General features: G+C 38.0%; 1 protein-coding gene across 1 annotated transcript; it reads right to left on the minus strand.

Moving 5' to 3' along the window:
• Window positions 1–401: 401 nt before the first annotated feature.
• LOC141605625 (proteasome subunit beta type-1-like) lies at window positions 402–6,614 on the minus strand. Its single transcript, XM_074424486.1, has 7 exons — window positions 6,332–6,614; window positions 6,045–6,152; window positions 3,004–3,085; window positions 2,210–2,339; window positions 1,949–2,091; window positions 1,560–1,646; window positions 402–673 (listed from the first exon to the last, which is right to left on the minus strand). The coding sequence occupies exons 1-7, from the start codon at window positions 6,376–6,378 to the stop codon at window positions 599–601; spliced, it is 672 nt and encodes a 223-aa protein (XP_074280587.1). The 5' UTR covers window positions 6,379–6,614; the 3' UTR covers window positions 402–598.
• Between the last annotated feature and the right edge of the window lie 8,852 nt (window positions 6,615–15,466).

Genomic DNA, 15,466 nt, shown 5'->3' on the forward strand with positions numbered 1-15,466 from the left:
TGTCGTCTTCTTTTGTTTCTAGTTTTACCACGGTATCATGGGTTTCGTGTAACTTAGGCCCCTCTACTGGGCCTGTGTTTGTTCTCTAGTTGGTTTGCGTATCTGAACCTATGTAGTTTCCGTTTCTGCTTTTATAATAGTACATCTTTGTCTAAAAAAAAACTATAATTCATATTTTATGTAGAATTCACTCGAGTTTTTTATTTATTTAAAATCGTGAATTGCATTTGCGATTGAGGCGAAGTCGGAGAGCACACTACGAACACAATCTTATGTCACTCTGAGTCTCCACCCTAGCATATGACAGTTCATAGCTTCCACATCAATTGATCCCTTTTCTTGACCGTATTTGCATCAGTCGGCGCGACGCAGGTTCACAGGGGGAGACCGGAAACAAAAAAAATCCAAACTGTTGATAAGCCATTCATCATTCATAAAAATGACAAAAGCTACTTCCATCACAGGTTACAATACAATAAACAAGAAGATAAACAAGAACACGTTCCAAACTAGTCAATATCTTCCCATTCACAGCTTGTCTTTTAAGTAAACGCTGCTAAATGCTTAATGTGACAAGACCTACATCGACACTAACTCCTCAGTCTTCTCTCAGCTTCATGTATTCCCGACGAAGGCCATCCCTGTTAACCACCACTATTTCCAACTTGTCTCCCTGCCCATACATAACATGATATATCAACAAAAAGTTTGGTTTAATGGAATCACATTATAAATACTCCATATAGTAAGAGCTACGAGGGTTACAACTCAGTAAGTTACGTAATTTTCATTGAACTAAAAGCAAGTCTCTTTCAGTCCTGTGAGCAGAAAAACAGTAACTAAACGGCAGGCTGAGTTTATCTTCTAAACAAAAGAGGGCCAATTATTCTTCACATGAATATTGAACATAGATATCAAATTCTTTCCTCCTGCCGAGGGGTGTTAATTTAGCTAGGTTATGAGCTACTTGGTTTCCATCGAGTCTAGCATGGGGTTCTCGCAAGAGGTAAACTTCTCACAATAATCCAATAAGTCACCTAAACGGCAACCTAAGGGTAGTTACAACAGATCAGAAGCTCCTATCTCCACATTTTTCTCTGACATATACTCACCCTTGGGCATTTCTAATCATTACCCCCCAAGGCCCCATTAATTCTAAAGAAGCTCCCACTTCAATCAAACTAAGGAGGGTTTGGACTTTGGACGTAAGCAGCTTGTCCCTACAAAACACTGGTGTATCCAAACCAACCATAACTAAAACAAGACAATCACCTGCTACACTATGTACAGACTTGAGCATTTTAAGAACCATTTCAGTTCATCTTATCTAATCTAGAGCCAAAAGAAAATATTTTTTTGATGTATCAGAAATGGACATAGCTTGTGCTCATCTTTGTTACTCAAACTAGGCATGTGCCATGTAAGGCATCAGAGCGTCCAATACAACAACAAGGACTGAGGGATATAGAAGAATCGAAACTATCATCGGTATGTACTTGTACAGCAAAAATCAAAACTAACAGTAGCAAAAAAAAAATCAAAAACAAAAAGAAACTCACAGTGTAAATGTCCCTCTCAGTTGCAGCTGCAAAAGCAGTCTTCACCAAATCAATTGCTTCTAGCTCAGATAAAGGGGTGACAGCATCCTGCAAATGCCACAGGCTTTCTAGTCAATTAGGATGCCATCAGAGATGAATCAAGAGTAACAAAAGTATGTGAGGACGCAGTGACGCACCCTTCAGTATCAGGGGTCCCGATATATATTTTAAAAAAAATATTACACAATGGAAGCATTAAATTTTTTTAAGCACAAAAATTGGGCAAATTGTACAAAAGAAATACTTTCCGATATCCGAGGACCCTGGATTCTATAATGTAGATCCGCCTACGCTGGACGAAGAGTCAGTGATAACAATTTTTGCAAATATGGAGGAAATCGAGCACACACCTGTGCAGGTAATAAAAGGGGGCTGGGAGACTTCAGCTGGTTATCTAGGAATGGCATTATAAGCTTAGAACCAGAACCCTGAGAACTGTATCCAACCTTCTCATACGATCCAACTGCATCATATGTGAAAACACAGCCCTTGCCTGAAGCATATACAACCAGAGGACAGTTAGTTTATTCTGTTAACGGGTTGTGTTTAGAACATTAAATGCATATAAAAGAACATACGATAACAAAGGCAGAAGAATGATTTCAAAGTACCTTCATTATCAAGGCCACCCAAAACATTGAAAGCGTAGTAAGGAAAGAACCGTTTATAGTACAAGGTGTTCGACAAAAGCTGAGCCATTGCAGGGCAGCTCATTTGCTTGCTGTGCTGATGCTGATATAACTGGGAACAATATGGATAAATTTACAGTCATATTTCAATATCCGAATATGATCATCAAACCTAATATTCCGTATTTAATACTCTGAGACGGACTCTGACAATGAACTAATATAACTATTGTTAAATAGAAGTAGAAACTGTGACAATAAATGAATAAAACTTTCACGACAAACCACAGAAGCAACTTCAGAAACAAAGTTAAACACAGCTAAAATAAAGAAAGGTTTGCACAATACTTTACTTATTCAAGTTCCAAGCATATCGTACACAACACCGTTTGAGATACTTGTCACATAAAGTCCATTCAAGACGAGGGCCAAGATATAATCATTTTTTTCATTGGGTGTCTATAACTTGAACAAGGGTTAGTTAAGGCGGCTCAGAATTCCATTACATATGGGGGCATTTTTGCACCATGCTACCCACCAACAAGGCAACAACACATGTTATTTCCTATGTTACTCCGACTCTTCTAATTCCATCGCATACCCGTGTCCGACACTCGACACTCGGACAAGGGTATGACATTTCGACACCTTATTTTATGCACTTCGTGTCGGATCCTTCTAAACGAGTCTGAGCAATATAGGTTATTTCAGATTACGGAAATTCGAACATATTGTTTTGCAAGGCTTTGTACAGAATATGGCTTTCAAATCCTTACCAAATGCCTTGATCCCAAAACCTTTTGCAAGGCCCTTACATCAGGCTGAAATCCCGACGAAGCCAACAGGCTTTTTTCAGCACTACAAGAAAAAGATTAAAGTAGTTAGATAACTTGACAATTTGACATAACTGAATAAGAAGAATGGGAAGAACTAAAAATTATGGGCTATGGCACTTGACAGTGACTAACATTAGTTCAGCTAAAAGCGGAAACGTTTTACACAAAGCATCCATGAATTCCATTTTTGACTAATAGAAAATAAGAATATTGGAATGTCCTACTCATAAAATTAACAACCCAACTCATGCTCCCACTATCTAGACACTATGACCCTTCAAATTTCTCATTGATCACTAAATCAACATTCAAGGAGCATTTAAATGCAGGTATGAGCAGGAATTACCGAACTAGTATCCAATTATTCAGTTAAGACATTTTAAACGTGTATATAGAGTACAAGCAAGTACAATTTCCCAAGTTGACATGTACAATGGTCTACTCTACATAAGAGCAATCGCGATGGTAAGTCCGTCCATGGAGTTCTTATTTAAAGACAAACTTACCCCATTGACAGATGGAGTGTGAAGAAGTTTGTCCTTATTGGTTTGTGCAGAAGAACCGTTCGTTCTAGGATGAGAGAGAAGGAAGAAAAAGAAAAGGAAACGAGTAGCAGAATGAGGAGGCGTGGTCTTCACACATGATTGCAAGAGTGTGTACTTCACTTTCAAAGGAGGCAATTGTAGATATTAAAAAGCGAAAAACTGGACCCTACTATACTTTATTCCTTCTGTCATTTTTACCTTTTATACCGAGCATTTATCTGGGTAGGCCCATTTTAGAACTTGATCTTTTGTTATCATTGTTGGAATGAGTTCTTAAAATTGGAGTTTGTTCTTAAGAGAAGTGGGATTAGGTGTCGATGAACAAACTTATCAAAGTTCTTACCTAGGCTAATGCTCTAATTCTCCAAGTGATTCTCCGTCCGGAGAGATAAAATGGAGAGTGACTCTTTGTTACAATGGTCTCTTGATGAATCTTCATCCTACTCCAAAGAATCAATGGAGACATCAAACATGAATCTTTTTTTTTTTTGGTTAAAGGAATCAAATATGACTCTTGGAGGAGAGTTAAGACAAAATAAGTCTCCATTGTAATGAGTTAAATGTTTGTTTAGTTTAAATTGATCAAATAAATGATAAACTAAATAGAATGGGTCCCAAAAAACGAGGTGGAGAGTGATTTGGAGAAAATTAGTATTTTAGTAGGGGAAATGGTAAATTGGAAACATTAACTCTCCAAAAGTTTGCATTTTACATATATGCTAGTGTGCTGTAATTGGTGATTTCATATAATGTGGCATCCTTCTATTTTTTTAGAAGTTAAAGTATGCTTAATCACTCCCACGGGTCTGGATTCATGTTGCAGATCATTCATTCATAAGCCTTACTGGTGCCCTAATGCTTTTCCCAAATGCCAACTAGTCTTGTTAAAACTTTTAAGAAGTTAAGTTATCAGAGAGATACTAAAAATTGACTCTAGAACAGGAAAGAGAAATGATCCTACAAAACAAATATAATTCTGCTACTGCAGCTAAAAACAGGTGTGACAAGTACAACCAAAGTAGCTACTAAATTGGAGAATAAGGCACACAATAACATTTATTATTACTTGAACCCTTCAATAGCATGCGCCCAAAGATAATCGACTGGAACTTATTCACAGCAGTGAAGAACGGAGAGACATTTAAAAAGGAGACTGGAGTCAATTAAATTTTGAGAACCGAACCTGACAGCTTTACTGATGAGAAAGCCGGTTAAGGTAACCGAAATTTCGGAGGGTTTTGAAAATTGGGTTCTGGTTCTGTTCCAGTTACACATTTGCTTAAGACTTTCTTGCTCACCCCTACCTCTCCAACTCCATATTTTCTTCAATCCCCACAAAGCTCGTACATTTTTCTATCACCTTTATCTACATTTTCGCGGTTCTCTCCTACCCCTCACAATCTTATCTTTTCCCATTCTTCAAGCTTTCAAATTGGGGTCTCACTTGGTCTTCCTCTTACATGACCAAACCATCTTTACCAATTCCCCCTCATCTTAATTTCATTAGGTGCAGCTCCTTGTCTGTACTAGTTAACATCTATCTAGACCCTAATATATTATGACCGTGACTGAAACCGATATTTAATACTATTGAGTCTGAGTAAAGATCAATATTCAGTCTATTCGGCCTTCCCTCGGCACCTTGCCAATGCCACCAGCACAATATGTGCTAGTTAACATCTATCTAAACCCTAATATATTTGAATATCGAAATCACACAGCAAGACCCCCCAATAGAATGCATCCTAAGTGAGTCGATTGAGATTTGTGATTTCCACCAATGAATATTAAGGAGAGACTTAAATTGGAAGCTTTAGTCAATTGAATTTTGTAGTTATCAATCATACCCGCCACTAAAATAAATGTGCATAATCTCTCACAAAATGCGTCATAGAGTGCTTGCACAACTTAAGACACGTTTAGTTCGGATCATTCTATTAAATTATTCGCTTTGCCACCCCTATTAGTTAAGTGTGTGTTTGGATCGATTTCAGTTGAAGTACACGGAAGTGGGATAGAGACATAGAGCCCAGCGCTCATCCTCCATTACACAAAACATGCTTAGAAAAACGTGAATTAATTGTCTTGGAGGGGAAAAAAATGTGATAAACTATTGACCAGGATAGCGAGAATAAAACCGGAGAACTACAATGTAAGGAACGAAGACCCAGATTTACACCCACCACAAAAGCCCAAACCAGAGTCGATACCAAAGATCGAACCTTTTTTCCTAACCCTTTCCTTTAGTTAACATCTACAGTCTATCCCGTATGTAATATCCTAATACACGCCCAAATAATGAAGCCAAATAACCAAGATAAGTATGAAATCAGTCCGCAAAACAAGCAATTATAGACGAAAAGCAAAGTATCGGAAATAAGCAATAATGTAAGCAATGAATGAAAGAAAAGACAATTAAAAAAAGAAAAGACATACAGGGGATGAATTTTGGAGTAATCACGGGTGAGAATGTTGTAACCGGTGGACATACGAGTATCGGCGGCGATGACGCAATAATCAGATCCTGCTACTGCCACACATGTTCTACATACATGTACATGTTTTCCCCCAAATTAATTTCCTCAATTTTATTTATAATCAATCAACTTATAATAATAATAATAATAATAATAATAATAATAATAATAATAATAATAATAATAATAATAATAATTAAGATTCAAGATCAGAGAAAAACAAACAAAAGAAAACCAGATACATACCCTCCATTGAAATCGTAAGGAGACCAGCTTGGGTGCTGCTTCGTCATTGTGTTTTCCGATGGTTTTTTCAAAGAGAAAAGATGAAGAGAAGCGAGGGACTATTAGAGTGAGCCTAGTTTTTGAGCTTTAATACCACACTCGTGTAGTCGTGTATTTTATTTGTGTATACGAATACGACTCGTATTTTCTATTATTGTTTGCTTTTCTCACAAGATTCCTCACGCATAATAATCAACATACTCCGTAACTAACTAGTTTGTAGAGAAAAATGATTGTACATCAATGTACTATCTAACACTTAATCACATTTTGAGTTTTTGTATATTTTTTTTGAGTTCTAGAGTTTATAAATTACATTTTAGTTTTATGATGTCAAAAATTAAATTTTTCTGAGCTTATATGTAATTTTTTTGAATTATAATGTAACCTTTTGAGAATAATGTTTAAATAAATGAACTCAAAAGCATTATAATAAAACTCAAAAATTTTAAATTAAAACTCAAAAACTCTATATTAATGCTCAAAAACTATACCATCTAATGTACTACATCAGATGTATAATCCACTTACTGGTTTATTGAGTTGTAAGGCCGATTTTGTGTACTAATCTTTGACATATGGCGGCAAATTCATTTGATTTTAGTTTGGATATGTGGAACTCTACCTTGGTTTACACATCTCGAAGGATGATTTCAAGCTTTCATATCAATGAGTTGAGATGGAGATTTCATTTTGCACTAACCGAGACATGAAGTTCAGCTAACCAAGCATGATCAAGTGAAGACGGGGAAGCAAAGGATCAAGGTGAAGATCGAATTTTGAAGGAGGACTACCGAGGCGGGCGCAGCCTACGCCTCACTACGCAGCCTGCGCCTATCTCCATAGCATGCGCAATATTTAAGAGACACGAGCCTAATTTTCCGCAATTGGGTTTTATGTAATGTTTAACCTAGACTAGATTCGTATGCAACACTATATACACCCCAACCTTTTGAAGAACAATTTATTTTATGCTTTGCCTTTAATCTTGTAATAATTAAAGACTTACACTACAAGAAAAAAGGATTCGGGCGACTACATAAGGCGACTGAAAACAGTCGCTAATATTAGTTTGGCGACTGAAAATGGTCGCCAGATATCAGTCGCTGGCCTTAGTCGCCTAATACAACTCGGGCGACTATTTTCGGTCGCCAAATATGGCATTTGCGACTGAAATATTAGTCGCCAAACGATTTTAATGGCGATGGATGGGTAGTCGCCAAATTGGCGACTGATGTCAGTAGCCAATGTCTGACAATCAGTCGCCATTTCGGCATTATAAAAATAAAAAATAAAAGCCGCAAATCTGGGCTCCCAGATCTGCAGAAAAGCCACAAATCTTTGCAAAAAAAAAAACACATCGCCAATTTAGTATGGAAAAGCCACTACTATCAATATACTTATATATATACTTCAAAAGCCACACAATCAATTCCAATTTACATACTTCAAAAAATTTACATTACAAACTATTTACATTTACATTAACATACTTCAAAAGCTATAAAAAAAACACCTAGAATCTGTGGATGTGAGGATTTGATCGCAATCCATGGGTTTGAAAATTGTTTGGAGTCGCCACCAAATTTAAGGAAATTTAGAAACCATTTTGAAAATGAGATTTGAGTTCGTTGTTGAAAGTACATGATGGGAAGTTCGTTAATAAAACACCCACCCCCGCCCATTACAATAATGACATCTACTAAGGACTACGCTGGCTAATTGAACAAGACTACGGTTCGTTGAAAGAGAATGCAAAACATCATTTTGATCCTGACATGTGAGCTTGGTTTCTAATCGTTTAATGCATCTAATCTACTTTGTCCAAGTGATTTAGCATGTGAGGTTGATTTGAACTATACTAACAAGCATTCACAAACATGGCTTAGATGGGAATGGGGGAGCCGTTTGGGAACTAGCTATTACAACCCAGACGATTCTCATCGACTCGATTTGCAAACAATTGAATTAAAGATACAACTCGATCTAAATACAATTGCTAAACATGACGTTCGACTCACGTTTGACACGCCTATCTAGGTTTCTCGAAAAACATGCTAATGATGAGGCCACGGCTCATATGGACTTCGTCCTTAGCCTCATCATCGTTTTACGCGCCCACTTCGATTTAATTGATTAAATACTTCAGTTTACCAACTAAAATAAAGGTTTTGTAAAACCATTTTGACTCAAAATGAAGGACTTACTAGACCCATATTTTAAAGTACAAATTACATCGCTTGAATTAATTACAATAATTATAACGATTAAATTATGATAGGCTATCGCACACCTATGCAAAGATAAATTCCTTAAACACAAATAAATGTAGTAATAGGAGTCGAACCACAAGGAGACGGGAGTTTGCTAAACAAATTGCTATGGATTTGAATTCTATCAAGGTCGATTACGATTGGTTTGGTTTGTTGGTTGGTTTGATGATTAACAAATAAAATGATAAAACAATATATGATTAAAGGAGTGTAGGGGAGTCGGGTCACACATGCAATTGTAAATATATATTCATGTTAAACTCGAAAATAATAACATTGTCAATTGTTTAGGCTTAAAGACACTCACCTCACGATATTAGTGTCAACCATAAATCGCGTCCTAGAGAAACTCTCGTTTATGACTAGGTCGTCCTACTACACATGCTTAGTCTAATCTGATTCCGTGCCTCGCGACTTATGGAATGAATTAACAAACTTAATCAATGAATAAGTGTAACACCCCCATATACCGAGGAGCCTTAACCAAACCTTCCTTAGTATATAAAGGCATTACCACCTCGGTTGCCCGAGGTAAGTAATCATCAAAAGTCGATAAAAGAACCATTACAGTTATATTACAAGTGTTACAACCAACTAATAAAATAAAGGTACAACTCGTCAGCTACACACTATCTCTATCAGAACTCGTGACGATACACCCCTGCCAAGACTCCAGCTATAAACCACATCAACACCTGCTAAGACTGACTGCTCACCATAAGGGATCACGGCAGACACATAAACAAACAAGACAACCACACAAGGTCAGTAACTGAGACAAGACACAACATTAACCAACAACAACCGTCAACACAATACAAACACAACCAGTCTCACACAATCATACCCACTTCAATCAATCTCCGTCACCGACTGTCCACTGGACCAGCCCTGCCAGTGGGGGACCGCAGCCGTTCCCACCTAAGCCCCGCTCATCATACCGAGCGATAACCCTGTCCCATTAATGTGCACATCCCCTCCCGTGGCGGGTTCCACGGAGGGCGAAACTAGGGCGTGAAGTCACTCCCGCAAGTGACTCCACTCAGCCGAGGACGCACCTCGAGAACCAGAGACAAACAATCACAAACAGCTGTAATACAACAACAACCGACATCCAGTATACACCAACCAACTACCAAGTATATTCAACTATACGGTCACAACGACAATACAACATCACACAACAACCGACACTCTAGACATTCAACAGAAACTGAGTAGGCAAACCTACCTTTAAGCGACTGCGACGATTCCATGTCCATACACGCAAAACCCAGCAAACAAGCAACACCTATACACACAATATAATCATCTATCACTACCATTCTAACCCTAACTGAAAAGACAAAGATACGGATGATGATGACGACATACCAACATGAGGAAATCTGGCAAAGGACCGCTACCCGACTCAAGCCATGCAGGGCACAAGGACCTTCAAAGGCCCCCATGGAAGGCATATGGTGAAGGGAAGAGGAAGGGACGACATCTAGGTTTAGAAGAAGAAGGCGGAAATGATTTGCGGTTTTAGGAAAACACGATTATAAACCCTCGCTGAAAAGACGCTACTCGATCGAGTAACTAACGTACTCGATCGAGTGGCCCATACTCGATCGAGTATCCTAGCTACTCGATCGAGTAGCCTCTACTCTATCGAGTACCACCCACAACTCAAGACACAAGGTAACTATGGCACGTAATCCTAAGAACCATTACTGCTCCCAAGGTCGGTCAACGCTGGTCAACGGGTCCCTAAAAGGGCGGGTATTACAGTCTTCCCTCCTTAAAAAGAACTTCGTCCACGAAGTTCAACTCACCTTTCCCAAAGCACAAGATACGGAAACAAGGCGACGTCACTACTCCTCCGACATAGGTCACTACTCCCCAGAAATACTATCCCCCATGTCATCATCATCAACTGTCTAACACTCCATCTAGATCGACTTCTACACTCTACCACTTGAAATACCAACCTCACAACATGAACCAGCACAACCAACGACTACACTGCTGCTCACAACTCTTAGCCACGCACTACGAGATTACACTATCACTAGTACACGACCATCAACACGAAACATGTCACATTAACACAACTATGTTACCCAACGATACGATTCTATTCAAACGCATGACATCACAACTATCTCTCTATGACCGCCTTTTCATCGCACCTTATTCAAGCTTTACTTCAACATACAAATTACTCAACAAACAATGAAAATAATTATAACTTCGTACTAGGAATGTAACAGAAATAATAGAAAACATTATAAACAAACAACAAAATAATTGTAATATCGACCTTTTTATTTTGCGACATTACTCTTCCCCTCTAAAAGGAACTTCGTCCCCGAAGTTCTCCACCGAATTATTACTCACACTACTTAAAACTTACCTCTTGTCATTTATCCAACACATACAATGCCTTATGGACATTACTCATTAATCACACAAACATTAAATCATAAAATCATTTGCTACTTTATTCGAGTATTTAGCTGTAACACCCGCGAATTTCCCTTTCTGACAGTTAAAATTTATTAAACCGTTTAATTATTTTGTTATATATTTTTGAATTATTTTATTTAATTAATTTTATGTCAAACACGATTTTTATAAACGTATTATATAAAAGCTCGTTTATATATAAAAAAAAATACGTACGATTAAATTATATCTTTGAGTCATAATTTATATAAGAATAAATGTATACGTATTTTTGGTCGGACAATAATAGTGACAATAATAATATTAGTTTCCGTCTCAAGTTAAAATAAACTCGAGACATTATTCCGTCTAGCTATAGACCGTCACATTTTATTTTGTACCTGCTTTAATCCGGACCAACTATTTATCGACAACACACCACACCCACCTAACATCCTACACTCTACTTTTAAAATATATTTATTATTAATATTATTATATATTATTACTATTATTATTTGTGGTTGTTAGTAATCACCCGTAACCCCACCCCCTCACTTTTTCCTTCCTTCTTCCTTTCCTGCGAGAAATAAGAGCAGCAGCAGCAGTAAACAACAGAGGCCGTACCACCTTCTTTTCCGCCACTTTCAACCTCCATTTCCTCTTTTATTTCTCAACCAAACTTCACCATTTTTATACCATTAGCTTCCTCTCTCCGTCCTCATTCTTTTAAGGTAAGAAAGATCATGTTTTGACTTAGTTTTGAAATGGGCATCTTATTACAAACTCGGTTTTGTGACCCATGTTACTCGTTTTTCCTCCTTTCTAGTTGAAGATTGAAGTAAAGCTCATGCTTTTGGACGTTTTTCCCGGAAATTCGAGAGCAAAGGTAACAGTGATAGGTTACTCGACAATGAGTCGATATTCCGTCCCTTCAACTCGGTTTTTATACTCTTTTGCTGTAAAGTTTGATTCTTTCTTTATTGTTGAAGTCTTATTGTTCTTACTTCCGTCCTTTTGGTACTCGAAATTGGTTCTGTTTTGACATGGGTTTCGAACAAGGAATTGGACTGTTTTGTGACGGGTTTGCTATGCACTTTAGGACTGGGTTTGGGTTCGGATTTATGCATCGTTTGGGTTCTGTTTTGGACTGGTTTTGGGTCGTGGTGGGTAGTCAAGTAGTGGCGGGTCGAGGCAAATCACGGCCTGGTTGGGTCCGTTTTGGTGGCCTGTTTCAGGTAGTCTCGATGGTTGGTGTGACACGATTTTGGTATTAGTTAGGGTGTGGTTTTGGTGCAGTTTTAGGATTGCTTTGGAACGGGTTTTTGGCTTATGTTCGTGGCGGATTTAGGCCGAATTTGAGTCGTGTGTTGGCGCTAGTGTAGTTGTTTGAAAATATTTAATCTCCGTCGTAAGCTAGTCTCGTTTTGGATTGTTTTTACACGACTGTTTTGTAGCTCGTGTCTCATTATTGCTTATTTTTGGGTAAAGGAAATAAAGGCGATTTTGATTTCCATATAATTTGAACCCAGGTCATGTGCACGGTCTCTCATAACTTTATCATTAAACTAGTATAAATGTCGATTTATATTCTTGTTGACTAGCCTCGCAAACGGGTCAACTCGGGTACGAGTAATTCGGGTTTGCGATATTTTAAACCGGGTTTCACCCTTATCCCATTCCCTCTGTTTTGTGTCAGGTGAGATTGGACAATAGGGTTTGCCTAAGTTTAATGCCTTCGGACCATTTGGGTTGTAGTAGTCATTTGGGCTCGCTTATATTTTGGTTGTTGGGCCAGTCTAGAAGATGGGGTGGTCTTATGTATGTTTTGGTTGCGGTTATTTAAATTGGATCTCGTGTATTATCTAACATATTTAGTTAAACATCGGCCATTTATATATTTTTCTCACATGAAGTATAATTGTTGATGTGACCATAATTGGCGCATATTTAGCCCCCGAATTACCATCGTTTCCATGCTTTTTAGTGCCTATTTGGGTCATTTCTTATCTTTAGTTCTTTGTTTTGCATATTCTTTGAGATTTTGATCCCTTGGTAGGAAAGGAGTAAGAATCTTGCATTTTCATGGCAAAACGAGGCTAAATTGATTGTATTCAATGACCAAGCATCAAGAAGAGACAAGACTAGAAGGCCTTTGTACATATCATAGTAGAAGAACAATGTTGAGGAAAGGATCCTTGAGTCCCCGAGGAAATCCCCAAGGAATTTATGAAGAAAAGGGAAGAAAAGAAGAAGAATTGACGCTGAACTACAATCCGAACGGATTGTACCAAATCCGCCCGTCCGTCCAGCCCAATCCGAGCGTCCCACCTTGGAATCCGCTCGGATTCCCCCTCAACAATCCGAGCGTCCCTCTCCTGAATCCGCTCGGATTGCCCAGCCAAAATCCGGCCGTCCCGACTCGATCCGCACGGATTTCATGACAAAGACGATTTTCATTCTTCAAGCTACGAAAAGAGAAGCCCTTCTCTCGAAAAAATACCGGATTCTCCTTGCTCAACTTAAAAGTGTAATTACTAGTTTAGCCCTTAGTTAACCCTAATGCATCCTCCCTAATTTTCACTATAAATACCCCATTAGTCTAATTAGAGGAGCATGTTCTTCTTATCAATAATTAGTGTAGTTAATATCAATCAAATCTCTCTTCAATATTGTAATCAAGTATTAATCAAGTTTTAATCCAAGTTTTAGTTCCTTAATCTCTCTCTTGTTCTTCCTTTATTTTGGGTAATTGAAGATTATTTGGGTTATTATTGGGAGATTGACAACCTCTCAATCTAGGATTCAAGTACTTCTATTATTCTTGCTTTATTATTGGAATCATTAGTAGGTATAATCTCTTAATCCCTTTTTAATTATTGTTAATTACTTTCATTTATTCATCATGTTTCATTATGTTAGTATGATTGACAACCTTTCTAGCATGATCAATATGATAATGAGTGAGTAGTCTCTTAGCTAGGGTTTAATGGGTGATTAGGGAAACCAACATGGGGAATGATTCATGCTTAAATCAATATGCTTTCATATCTTATTTGCTTGCTTGTTTTGATCTTAATACATGCACATGTTATATTTGATGAAATGCTAAGCCTATGAATCCTTGCATTTACTATCATCTTCTATCCTTTCAACTTGACTTGTAAGACATAACCCAACTCGAGTCTTGTTAGACCATGCATGTGTTGAGTAGGAAAGATTAAGTCGACTTGTAGGTGTTGTACAATCTAATCGATTCGGCTCCGGGACCCAAACTTTCCTAGGATTGTAAGATATAACCCAACTCAATCCATCACAACAATAATTGCTTGCTTATAATTTGAGAACATGTTTGTATGATCATATCCCATGAATCCCCTATGAACCCATGACACCCTAGTGCTTTTAATCAATTGTTTACACCCCTTATTTTATTCATCTTGCTAGTTTATTTTCATTGCTATTTTTAGTTTAGTGACCTTCTACACCAACTCAATTTGTGACACCCCTAGACACTACTAGTTACAATAGAATTCTCATTTCAATACCCGTCCCTTGGGATCCGACCTTTACTTGCCTCTTTACTAATTGTAGAGTTGTTTGTGAAGTATAAATTGTGTTTTGTATCGACCATTGACCAACGACCACATATGCTTAATTGTGAACACGAAATGGCCTCGATCAAAAATGGCGCCGTTCTTGGGACGGTGTTTAATTGATTTAAGATTTCTTTTATTGTTTTTAGTTGTGTCTTTTTCACCTTGGGGAAGTAAAAACTCCTCAAGGTTTGTTCTAATTGTTTTCGAGTTGTTTGATATTTTGCATGTCTAGAAGGTTACAAAGAGATTTGTTACCTCTTGACCGTGAAATCGAAAGAACCTTGACGAATAATAGGAGACTTGTTAGGAGAAATTTGGGAGGTGTTGGTGAAGTTGTTCAACCCACTAGTGAGTTTGTCAATCCTTTCGCAATAGAAGGAGAAGAGAACCCATTAAACAATATCCCACAAAATCCACCTACAATGCCTAAATTCTCGTCACACTCTATACCCACCGAGGAGAATCTACCAAATGGTACTCCTACCCCGCAACATCTCACCGGTAATTTTATTGCCAAGTCCGCCTTCATCCAACTAGTTGAGAGGAGCCAATTCGGGGGAATGCCTAGTGAGGACCCTCATTCTCATATGGAAACCTTTTGCGATTATTGTGATGCTATCTCTCAAACGGGCGTGACTCTAGACCAAATAAGATGGGTCGTATTTCCTTTTTCGTTAATCGGCACCGCAAAGCAATGGTTGAAGGGCCTTGATAAGGCCACCCTTGGAATAGATTCTTGGAAGAAGTTAGCTCTAGCTTTCTACAAAAAATTCTACCCACCGGAAAAGACTAAC

This window comes from Silene latifolia, chromosome 10 (genome assembly GCF_048544455.1).
Source record: "Silene latifolia isolate original U9 population chromosome 10, ASM4854445v1, whole genome shotgun sequence".
Classification (NCBI taxonomy): Eukaryota; Viridiplantae; Streptophyta; class Magnoliopsida; order Caryophyllales; family Caryophyllaceae; genus Silene; species Silene latifolia.